At 39.3% G+C, this 13,123-nt stretch overlaps 1 protein-coding gene across 1 annotated transcript in view; it reads left to right on the top strand.

The window, feature by feature from the left end:
• pcdh15a (protocadherin-related 15a) overlaps nt 1-13,123 on the top strand; it is a 316,642-nt gene that overhangs the window by 285,988 nt on the left and 17,531 nt on the right. Inside the window, exon 33 of the mRNA XM_073812872.1 lies at nt 149-259. Within this exon, the coding sequence (XP_073668973.1) occupies nt 149-259 (111 nt within the window). The remainder of the gene's footprint in view (nt 1-148; nt 260-13,123) is intronic.

Below are 13,123 nucleotides of genomic sequence, written 5' to 3'. Positions count from 1 at the left end.
GTGCTGAATAACCCATCATATTTTACGCTGCACGAATAAAAAAGTGCAGGAACAGATCAAACCAGAATGGCCGGACCTTATATCCTTCAATAATAAAAGGGAAATGAGTCTTTTTAAAGCCAGAAAACTTTTTTGGTCTGATTTACAGGAGACAGACAGAGTGTGCCAAAACCGCCCGTATCCAAATGGCGCTTCCAACCGGGAAGCCGACTGCAAGCGCACCAACCAATCTGTACGAGGAACTGGGAGACAGCAGCATGTAAGTCACTTCTTCTGAATTCAACCTTTGACATTCATGAAAGAAACAGCAAAATGAATGTATGTGTTGCCGCGAATGAGAAAATTGTGCACATCTTCAGTGTCAGTGAAGTGTGAGTGAATCTGTAGGAAATGTCAAAATTGTTGAAACGTCTCCTGTTATTTATTTGCCCTCAAGTCCCACTAAACCATTGTGACTTACTTTCCTCCCAAAAAAGCATGAAAAATCAATGTTTTCCTGAATGTATTTTCCGCAAAGAATCAATATCAACAAAGTCTTTTAGGAGTAGTTTATTTCTGATAACAAGCAAAATAAACAAGTAGATTACCTTAGTTCAAATCATATAGCTAAAACGTATCAAACACTACACTTAGCTAATGTTATTGTGTAAAATATACTATATACACTCACCTAAAGGATTATTAGGAACAACTGTTCAATTTCTTATTAATGCAATGACCTAATCAACCAAATCACATGGCAGTTGCTTCAATGCATTTAGGGGTGTGGTCCTGGTCAAGACAATCTCCTGAACTCCAAACTGAATGTCAGAATGGGAAAGAAAGGTGATTTAAGCAATTTTGAGCGTGGCATGGTTATTGGTGCCAGACGGGCCGTGTCGAGAATTTCACAATCTGCTCAGTTACTGGGATTTTCACGCACAACCATTTCTAGGGTTTACAAAGAATGGAGTGAAAAGGGAAAACATCCAGTATGCGGCAGTCCTGTGGGTGAAAATGCCTTGTTGAAGCTAGAGGTCAGAGGAGAATGGGCCGACTGATTCAAGCTGATAGAAGAGCAACTTTTACTGAAATAACCACACGTTACATCTGAGGTATGCAGCAAAGCATTTGTGAAGCCACAACACGCACAACCTTGAGGTGGATGGACTAAAACAGCAGAAGACCCCACCGGGTACCACTCATCTCCACTACAAGTAGGAAAAAGAGGCTACAATTTGCACGAGCTCACCAAAATTGGACAGTTGAAGACTGGAAAAATGTTGCCTGGTCTGATGAGTCTCGATTTCTGTTGAGACATTCAGATGTTAGAGTCAGAATTTGGCGTAAACAGAATAAGAACATGGATCCATCATGCATTGTTACCACTGTGCAGGCTGCTGGTGGTGGTGTAATGGTGTGGGGGATGTTTTCTTGGCACACTTTAGGCCCCTTAGTGCCATTTGGGCATCATTTAAATGCCACGACCTACCTGAGCATTGTTTCTGACCATGTCCATCCCTTTATGACCACCATGTACTCATCCTCTGGCTACTTCCAGCAGGATAATGCACCATGCAACAAAGCTTGAATCATTTCAAATTGGTTTCTTGAACATGACAATGAGTTCACTGTACTAAAATGGCCCTGGATGTGCATCCCACAAATCTCCATCAACTGCAAGATGATATCCTATCAATATGGGCCAACATTTCTAAAGAATGCTTTCAGCACCTTGTTGAATCAATGCCATTTAGAATTAAGGCAGTTCTGAAGGCGAAATGGGGTCAAACACAGTATTAGTATGATGGTCCTAATAATCCTTTAGGTGAGTGTAATGTATACAATCTTAACTACAGATTGGCTGCCAAACCTCCCATCAAATAGCGGTAATCAATGATTGCCTTCTTCGACAAGGTTTTTGTTCAAGAGTTTAGTTGAGCAACTAGTCGGACCATTAAACAAACAAAGACTGGAAGTAAAGTTTGCTCAGACACGTAATCGCATCACCGCACGTGTGTCCGATGAAACCAAGTATTCTTAAAGTTGAAGTTTTTTCTGAATCCATTTTTTTGCGTAACGTTGCTGCTTGACCATAAATAAGTTCTGCAAAGTTACAACGCTCGAGGTTGAATGCAACATGAGATATTTGCTTTAACAGAAATCACTCAAGTAAATGGCTGGAAAAAAAGCATGTTGAGTATTTCTGAGGGAGGGGCTTCATAGACCCAGGAACTAAACAGCATGTTTTAATGAAGATGGAAACAACAGTGCAGAATAAATGTAAAATATATGAACAATAATGTTTTTTTTTAAATACCCTATGAACACAATCAAACCTTAGAAAATTCCTGATTTACCCCCCTCCTTAAATTTTGCGAAAACTACTTGGATAAGATATTCAGCATCCACATTTTGATGTAAACCTTCTGCAAAACATCAAATCCATCAAAGATCCATCAAAAAAATAATAATCAAGTGAACAAATAAAGTGAAAATTCTGCCATTTTAGGCTTAACTGCCCATTTAATGCACTGACTTGATTTGCTATTTGAGAAAGAAAGAGTTTTACTCTTTATTAAGCCATAACATTTACCAAAAAGATAAAGCGTACCTTTCTGACATCCCAAAGGTAATTGTTTTATTGGTAAATTAGCTGTGCTTTTGGCTTTAATATGAAGTCTTTCCAAGGAGACGCGCTCGCTGGACGTATCCATTAAGTGCAGCAGAAGTCCATCCCCAGTCAATGCTGTCCTAAAACTGAAGTGAAATGCTAATAGATTAAGAGATTATAGCAGTAGCACAACATCTGTGTCCCTCAGGTAAGCACTTTTAAAGTGCCTTTGATTTAATGCAGTCAAAACGAATTCGGCGGCTAACACAAATCGAAACAATTTTGTATGCAATCTATTTGAATAAACGCTGAGATTGCTGAGCTGTGTTTTTCTGAAAAGCAGTTTGGAAGCATTAACGGGAAAGGACAACAGGTTTGCTTTTGTGCACTGCGTGCGTGTTTGGGCAGAAAGGTTTATTGCTTTTTCCGATATAAATAAAACAGCAGGCTGTCAGTTCTCTTACAAAAAACATACAACTGTGATGAGTGCACTCACTGTCCGAAATTTTGGAAGGCAAATGTGTTTTATTGTAATGCAGATAACCTTCAAGGTCCTAAAACAGGCTTTTTCTTCTTTTGAGGTGAAATGTGATGCATTCTGCAAACGCTTTTATCCTTTTCACTGGGTGTCGAACCCACCTTTGCGAACAGTGTTATGTATAAATGATAGGGTTGGCGTTATATTTTGTCTATTACGTATGAATTTCATGGCTGTTCATCTCACTTTTGTAATTTCTGAGTGCCTGTATTGCCATGTACATGTACGTTTCACACGTTGAGTCTCGGGTATGTGTATTTCATTTCAAATCCCTTGTTACTTTTGTTTTATTGTTTCATTCTTCAATCTGTTTTTTCCAGGCTTGGACTGCAGTGAGTAATATGAAATATTTGCCATTACCCTGCAGTGTTCTTCCTTACATGATATTGTCGGTGTATTTTACCTCGCAGTGGTTTGTAGCGTTTAGTCCTCTACTCCGCCTCAGTATCTGCTCTGTTAGTTTTCTGTAGCATTTCATCAGTTTTTGTACCTTTTGTCATATTGTGTATTGCAAGACAATATTAGCATATTATTTAAGGGATAATGTATAGGCTGCCGGTTGTTATCGCAGAAATAAACCCCGACAATGGGTCTCAATGGGAATGACGCGATATGGGCGCCGCATTTGCCGCGAAAACATGCGACGCGTCTTCGCTCAATTATTATCTGTGTTATTATTTTGTGTTATTATCTGTGTAAAATATTTTTCCTTGTTCATGATTATTGCGCATGTGTGGTCTAACTGTGGGCTCACACCAGACGCGAGTTCAACGATTTGTGCGAGTAGATTTCATACAAAGGCAATGCAAAGACGTGATCAGACAAATCCTTGCGTAGTGCGATGGGAATGACACGATATGGGTGGTGCGTTTGCCGCGAAAACATGCGCTATTCGCCTCAAACGCATTACACAAAGTTAAATCCCGCAAGTAATCTAGAGCGAGTAACGCGATGCCCTGCGTTTGGTGTGTACGTAGCATTAGTTGTTCTTACGTTTTTGCAAACATCTAGAATAAATTTTAGTATGAAAGTTTTTGTTGAATCATGATTCGTAAGTTAAAACGTCCGAACACATATTTTACGAACAAATTTGTGCGTACGCATGCTTAGTGAATGAGACCCATTGTGATCAGTGTGATCTTGTATTACACTGAAGGGACTTATTTCGACTGGCTGTACATTATCTTGCTTATTACACAGCTATTTACCTCATAAGTAATGTTAGGAACATTAAATATCGATTTGAAATATTTTATGAGCTCATTTTTAACTCTTTCCCTGCCATTGACGAGTTATCTTGTCAATTAAGAGAAAAAGTTTCCCAGCCAATGACGCTTTCCTGACGAGTTTTTACGGTAATCTGTAATTCCACTATTGTCCACTAGGTGGCCAATTACCCATTTTATAAAAAACTGAAGCATCAGCTAATTCTAATAATATTGTAAACTCCTTATATGTTTTGATCATCTGATCTCTAACAAAATTCCAATTATTTCAGCTTTTTGCTCAAATTTTAGTATTTTTGAAGAAACCAAATGAACAAATGAAGACATTTGATATATTTGTATGTTTATTAGAGCTGCATGATTAATCGATAAAAGATCGTGATCTTGATTCGATCCCCCAAACGATCTTAATCCAGCATTTCGAGGATTCAGGTAATTATATTTTCAAGGTGGAAAGATGCAGTCTCGTCAGTTCTCTCGACAACACGGAATCACAGTGGCCGCGATGACGTATTGATGTCACATTTATTATAGCGCAAGCCAGATGTGCTACAGATGTGGTACAGTGGATGCTTTCACCGAGAAGTTAGACAGACAGAAACAGAAACTAAAGAGAATGAGTGAGGCAGAGCAATGTGCAGGTACGTCTGACATGAACCCTGACTTTGTTTTAGTACCAAAAAGAGGATTTTATTCCAGATCTTATCTTTTCTCAAGGGATTTTTTGCACATTGGTTGCGTCCAAATAACCACACTTGCTGTCTTTGCACTTGACTACTTACATTACGTTTTCCTTTATTTGCCCCAAGTGTTCTAGTTGGCGTGAAGATTAAGCGTGCATATAGATTTATTCACCCGATAGACGTTCACGCCGCCAACGAGAGCGTCAAAAAACGCTCTGACACGCGAATGCATTCTCGGGAATCCTCTCAAGCAGAGTTTCCGCCTTCCAATTGGTTGCTGGCGAACGTTTCCGCCTTGCGATTGGTTGCCGCTGAACCGCGTCATAGCTCATTACCATAAAGTAATGTCAATCCATGTGACAGCAATTTGCAAACGTATTCGTTTTTTTAATTTAGGCTAATTAAATTGTATATTTTACATTTATTCTTTAAATTAATACATAATCACTCTACAATTAACATGAACTGAATTTAAAGATTATCTACACTTATCTGAAACTTTCAGGAGCATAATTCTGTAAAAACTAATGTTGACTAATGTTGTACATCTTTAAAATTAAGAAAGTTCTTGAGAATCGTGATCTTTATTTTAAGCAAAAGAATCGTGATTCTCATTTTATACATAATCGTGCAGCTCTTATGTTTATATATGTATAGAAGAAATCTTTTGTGGAAGGCGGTTTGTGAAACTTTTTGTAGAAATCATAAAAAATACTGGCGGGCAACTTTATTTTTAAAAAAGGCTGGCGGGGAATGAGTTAATCAATGCGGATTATCTGTGAGGAAAACCTTTTTACTTAAAAATTATCTTACTAAAATAAGATAAGATGTTCAAATATCACTAATGCGCTATTTGGTTAAATCATTTGTAAATATATTGTCACATATGTTATTTAAAGAGATATTTATATTTAATTGTTGTGTCAAATTAAACTCGTTTTGAGCGGTTGTTATCTCGGAATAACAAACCTGCAAATGTCACGTCTGGCCAATCAGAATCAAGCATTCCATCGAGCTGTGTAATAATACATATTAATAACATTAAAGTGCAAAACTGTTGTTTCATTATGTTTAAAACAGTAAGTAAAGCAGACTGTGTGTAAAGATATCAGCTAGTTGTAGTTTAGCTAGATAAATAGTAATTCCCGAAAACTCTTTAAGACTCAGCTTGTCCTTCACTTTAAGACTTGGCATTGCGACAGATAATCTGGATTTGCTGTTTAAACATAGATTATCTAAAAAAGATTGGAGATGTGTTTGTTTACCAGTCACTGCAGAAAGTATTTACCTCATCTTATTTAAAGCTGAATATGATATGTTGAACAAATTGTTTGTTTGGTTGAGCTTCAGTGAAGTCTATTAAAGTGAAGGATTAAGGGATATAGGATTGAATAGTCGGTCAATAGTGCTTCATCCTCCTATTGCTCTCCCTCTCTTGGTCTCTTTTTCTCTTAACCACTCTTTCTCTTTCACTCCCTATATCTCTATTTTCCCGTCTCTCTGTCCTTTTCTCTTTTATTATTTGCTCTCGTGGGTTGCGGTGGACGCAGGAGGTCTGTAATCGAGGAGGCGGATCGACAGAAACTCATAAGCACCTTTGCCTCTCGTGCTATTGCTGCACACAAACAGTCTGCTGAAAACGGCAGGTTGTGCAACAAGCTGCCCAAATCCGAGAGTACCATCACTTTACTCTCAGATGAGTGGCCTCTCACCACCCAAAACCCTCTTTACCAGGATGAAGCATCCAGCAGTCCTGAACCCAGCTCAGAGGTGCACAGGACAAGGAGCATTTTGGACAGTGATACCCCTTCTCCAGCAATCCACAACAGCCAGAGGGTTTTCTGGTCCTTGCCGTCCCGTATTCGAGGATGTCTTCCTTTCAATGTTCTGCATCGACAAGCTCTCTGGGACCCCTCTGAGTGGGAAGAGCACGCCCTGAAGGCGGGGCTTAATGACAGCAGGGAGGAGCTTGATGCTGATCAGGATATGAGTGGGCGTAGCACCGAAACCAAGCTGTCGGTCAGAGAGCAGGCTAGGCAGTTCGAACAGCAAGCTTTAGCCGATCGTACACCCAGGCAGAGTCGCGATTCCTATGCGTCTCTGGATCCGGACGACCCCCTCCTCAGTGCCATCATGATCTCGTACAGACCTGTTTCTGTCGGTCAGGACATCCCACCCAGCATCATCATCACCGGGAGCGACGGCCAAACTCCACCCACAGTGCGGCGTCCGACTCCACCTGTTCTAAGGAAGTTCAGCTCCAGCATATCCAGCTATGTGACGGTGGAGCCGTGTGAGATCACACTGGAAATCATACCTGACACACCACCATCCCCTCCTTCTCCATCTCCATCCACTTTGTCCCCACCACCCTTACGGCGGGACCCTACACCGCCTCCAACCGCCTTTCAGCCTCCCATCCGCTCTCCGACTCTAGACACCCTGGGAAGACTTCGCCCCGTCACTGCTCGTACTACACCAGAACTGAGGGGGATCCTTAAAAACTTTTCGAGTGGAAAAGACACCGACCGATCCAACATTAAGGTTGATGAGAAAGATGATGATGTCAGACTTGAAAACTCCAAAACTGTTGTGTTGACAGAACCAGAGTTTGGACAAGATGAAAGTGACTCCTGTCAATCAGATTTGGACTCTCCTACTTAGACACCCAACCAACCAATCACAGCGGAGTGAGAAATCCCAGCCACAGAAATATGGATCTCTTCTGTTTTTTTTATCTTATTTCCTAATTTTCTTCTTTCTTAAGTGGTGTATCATTTATTCTGTCATGTTTTATTTCAAGGGATAATTTAAATCAAGACATTTATGTAATGAAATGACATAAGAGCAGGGGTGTCAAACATACAGCCCACAAAGGTGTCAAATCCGGCCCGCAGCATGATTTATTATTAAACATTAAATTCATAATTTAAAAATCCTTCCAGGCAGAACGTGGAAGTTGCTTTGTCTAGTTTAAAATAGGAGACAGCAAAACGTGGACAGTTTCACAAGCAAAGCCCAAACATTTTGCCGGCAGACGGCGATAAAAGTGACAGCCACACGCCAGTTGCGTCGCAAACTGTGTATGAAATGGCCATGAATCAGTTTTTGCCTTAAACGACCAGTGGGTTTTTACAGATGTGAATTTGTGTTATTGTACTTGAGTATGTTAATGTTTCTGAGGAGTTTTCTTGCTAATTATTTTGTAGTTTGTTAAGTTAATATTAACACAATTATTAACACACTTATGCAGTGTTTACACCAGACCAGACGCAGTAGACGCGGCAAGCGCGAGTGATTTACATGTTAAGTCAATGCAAAGACACGATTAGGCATCCTGCGGTGTGGAACGTGCGAAAGGCGCGGTGCGGATGGCGCGTTCCGCGCGAATTGAGTGTTGCCGCAGGAAACGCGCGAGTTGAATAATCTGAACTTCGGCGGATTTCCGTGCTGCGTTAACCAATCAGGACCTTGCTTTAGTAGTGACGTGATTACAGGAAGCGAGTGGAGTGGCGGAGTCTCAGCAGAGTCGCAGAAGCCCTCCTATGACGCGAATTTCCGTGTGAATGTCTCAAATGACTAGAAAGTAGCGAATGAAGCGAGTGAACTCAAATGTTCAAGCGTCCAACTACGCGCGAATAGCACGTTTTTGCCGCCTCTACCGCGGCTAGTGGGAATGCACCGGAAGGTTTGAAAAAGTTATCTGGCCCTTACATGGTGACGTTATTTACCATACGGCTCTTGCCTAAAATGAGTTTGACACCCCTGTCTTACATTGATAGAAAAAGGATTTATTTGTTCAGAAAGATGATGTGTTTCTCTATCATTTCAAGTTAACAGTTTGTATTGTTTAAAATTTAGCTTTCAAGCTGTAGACAAATAGTTGTTTTCGTGTTTTCCTTTTTTTTGATAATGTTCGATAATTATTGTAAAACTTATTTGCATTTTTGCACACAGTATGCAGCAAACATTCATAGCAGTACATTTATTTTTACGGACTTCAATCTGCACATTTTTAAGGAGATCACAGGGCAGGATGTAGAATAGCACTATTTCGATAAAAATACAGAAATGTGACTGTTAGACGGGAAGCTGTTATCATGATCTTTATTCTCTCTCTTCTCTTCTTTCCACACCTCCTCATGTTCCTCTGTTCAGTTGTGTCGATGTTTTAGCCCTTTCATAAATTCAAGCAGTCCACTATCACGTAGAGATGAGATGAGACAGTACAGCTAATCGTTAATGCGGCGTATGGCAGAAATTCAGCCCATCAGGTGCGCAGTCAATGTCTCTGCATTTAGACAAACAACTCCAACAATATCTCCGCAGGTATCTGCAGATGACGTGTCCTCTATTCATATTTTCCAGTCTGTCAACCTCCCACAAGCAATATACACACAAGTTCACATTTAGTTCTCATGTGTGGCCCCATGTGTGCGTACGTCAACCTTATTTGGACAAAACAGTCTTAAAAATAAAGGTACCTACGATGGTCTTTGTTAGGCTGTAAGGTGTCCATAAAGAACCTTTAATGTCTACAGAACCTTTGTGGTGTACCAAAGGTTCTTTGTAGTGGAAAATGACTATGAAATAAATAAAACTTTTTTAAAAAGTTTATTTTTAAGGGTGTAGGATGAAATGGCTTTGGATCAAGCTGCATCCGCTCGGACCCATTTAATTGTGGGAAATGGTTCCTATTTTTTTTCTTTGATGCATTGGAGCATTCTGTTTGAAGCATGTTTTTGTGAATGATCAAAGGTAACATAAGTTTGCATTATTTATTTGTACTGAGGCAGAAGGTTTATATGGGAGCTGAATGGATGTTGTGTCGACGTGTCAGAGCAGGTTTTGAACGTTCAGAGAAGTCTGTTCACGTGATCCGCTCAGCGGGACGAAAACTCAAACTGTCTGGAGCAGCTGAGAAATTTAATTACTCAATCGATGAGTCTGGTGTGGACATCGCTAACTCTGATTCGCTTCTCTCTGCTCTCCCTCATGTCTTTTTTCTATATCACTGCCTCCATCAAATATAACACAAATCTCTTTATATCTGAGAAATTTTATTTTACATATCATTCTGTGTCAATCAGTACTTTATCTGTTAGCATTTTACTTTATTTTTGGATAGTTTACTGTCAGGGTAAACCACCCATTGGCCCAATGCTCGGTCGACTTGCATGCAGAATTTCACGTACACACACAATAATAGCAGACTACATTACTGGGTTTGTGTTGCTAAAAAGTTGAAGTAACAAACCAGCTTCATCATCCATCCATACAAACCTGGCAGATACTTTTGCCATGTTTTTTTAAAATGCATTTTTCCCTAAACTACTCCTTCGTCACTTTTCTTTGGTAGTTTAAGTGACATTGCCACCCACTGGCCTGGCATGCATTATGCAGCATTTTTAGTCTTTTTTGCGTTTCCACGTAAATGTGGATCGTTTTGACAACGTCATTGTGGACATGTGAAAATTTTCACAAACGCAAAGGAAAAACTTTTACTTTTTAATAGGTCAAATGGTAAATCAACAGTAAATATGAGTGTTATTTTGTAGGTAAATTAGTAGGGTTGCGACGGATCACAAAACTCACGTTTCAGATCACAATATGGGTTTTGATGCATGGATTGGATAATTTTTTGGGATCAGCAAAAAGTATGTTAATTGAGGTTACTGTCTGTGTAAGACCAAATAGATATGGTTTATGAGTCTAATCTATACATACACTTAAGACATAAAAAAATGGTTTATTAGAAAAAGAATACAGTGGAGATCATTTTTGTTTGTATGTGCCCTGTCAAGAACAGAAAGATTTTATGTACCCTTGCTTTTTGAAACGCATCTCTCCGTGTATGCACTACTGAGTGCCCTTAAACGCGTGCACACACACAGATGGAGGGACGGAGTCGTCCCACATAAAAATTTACGTTGTTTTTCATTGCTCTTTGAAACACGTGGAAATAATAAACGCTCCCTGTTTAACTCTTTCCCCGCCATTGACGAGATATCTCGTCAATTAAAGGGACACTTCACCCATTTGCATAAAGCTTTGTATAGTTAGAACCCCAGTCATGTTTTTGAATGATCATGCATCATTTTCTCAGTTGCCACTGAGACAGGAGAAATACAGATTTCTGTGTTGCACTTCCTTCTTTCAATGATGTAAAAATCATCATTTTGCATTATTGAAAGAAGGAAGTCCAATATCTTTGTTGAGGGAGTGAGACTACAAACACCCCTTTTATCATTCAAATAGGCACCAAATTCTAAATGTATGTTACATTTCGACTACAAATATGACACACTTTTAATAAAGATTAATGTTTCTACAGGTGAAATGCTCCTTTAAGAGAAAACGCTTCCCCGCCAATGACGAGATTTTCCGTCTTTCCGCAATACCGCTATTATTTACCAGGTGGCGCCCCTTCCGCAACTTTTTAAAACCGGAAGTATTGCCCTATGGCAAGCTGCTGCATGTCCGTGTCTGTTTTAAAGATTGCTCTGAATGGGATCTCTATGAAAAGTCCGTCATAAAAATGGAATTATATCTGCTTTTTGCTGAAAATATGGTGTTTTTGCAAAAACCTACCCATATGCAAAAGCTGATTGCAAAAGAACCACTAAAGGTAGGATGAAACGTTTTTTTTTTTTTTTTGAAAGCAGAGGGTCTGTTCTTTCATTTGGTATATTGTATGTTTATATATTTAAAGAAGAACATTTTCTGGAAGGCATTAAACTTTGGTGAAAATCATGAAAAACGCTGGCGCTGGCTGGCAACTTTTTTTAAAAACGCTGGCGGTGAAAGAGTTAAATGTACGTATTAATACGCAAATCACATGCAAGCCGAACTGTGGGTTGTGATCCATGTGGTCGCTTGAAGCAGTATTAGGTATAATAGTGTGTCAACACACAGATGGAGAAACAGAGGCATACTGTATGGTTTACTATATAATCTTCTATACTGTCAGCCCGCTTCCACTGTCACTCACCTGTCATTCACAATTACTGTGCTTGTGTGTCTGTGTCTGTCTTATTGTGTGGGCCTGACAGCCATGTATCATTATTTATTCATGTAAAACATATTGTACAGCCTTTGACATCCCTCAGTACTTACTCTCAAACACACATGTACATGTAGCCTACATGCGATTTGTATTGTTTGAAAGCTGCAATCCGTAACTCTTGCCCCTCCATCGCCATCTCTGTTTAAAGCATGAATTGCAATTATTTGCAGAGTAATTTTGATATGTTTGCCCCGCTATTCTGTGTGCATGAATCTGATGTCTGTGCTCACTGCATCACGGCGGATCTGTTATTATACATTCACATGACCATTAGAAATACATACGAAACCATCATTTGATCTGAACTGACGTAATATAATAAATCTGCTGCGTTTATTTGGACTAAATGAGAAGGGAAATGTTCAAGCATCTTTGCTTGAGTACTTAAACCCTTCAGATGATGAAAAGCTTTGCCAATATTAACTCTTGTTCATGTGCGTGCCTGCATGCGCGCGCGCACGTGTGTGTGTAAGCTATGTACAGTATGTTAGGGATAGTAAGTGGGAAAATTTACAGACAGCAGGTTGTTTTGTAAAATAAACCCCTTTAGTGTGATACAAGACTGTCAGGCTTATTTTTGCAATAAAAACCTGCTCCCTGTACATTATCCCGCTTATTACGCGGCTATTTACCTCATAAGTAAGGTAAGGGTCATTAAATATTGATGTGAAATATTTTATTTGCTCATTTTTAACAAATACAGACATTCTGTGAGGAAAACATGTTTACTTTCGGTTTTAAGATAAGACGTTCAAATGTCACGAACAGACTATTTGGTTTAATCATTTGTAAATATAAGGCCAGATATGTAATTTAACTCATTCACCGCCAGCCATTTTTTTAAGTTGCCCGCCAGCATTTTTTGTGATTTTCACAAAAGTTTTACAAAATGCTTTCCAGGAAAATTTTCTTCTAAAAAATTATAAACATAAAAATATATCAAATGAAAGAAAAGACCCTCGCTTTCAAACAAACAAACAAAACAGAAAAAAAAACGTTTTCATCATATCTATATTT

Source organism: Paramisgurnus dabryanus, chromosome 20, assembly GCF_030506205.2.
Source record: "Paramisgurnus dabryanus chromosome 20, PD_genome_1.1, whole genome shotgun sequence".
NCBI lineage: Eukaryota > Metazoa > Chordata > Actinopteri > Cypriniformes > Cobitidae > Paramisgurnus > Paramisgurnus dabryanus.
The sequence above is the reverse complement of the archived record's forward strand: the minus strand, read 5'-3'. Positions and strand labels throughout refer to the sequence as shown.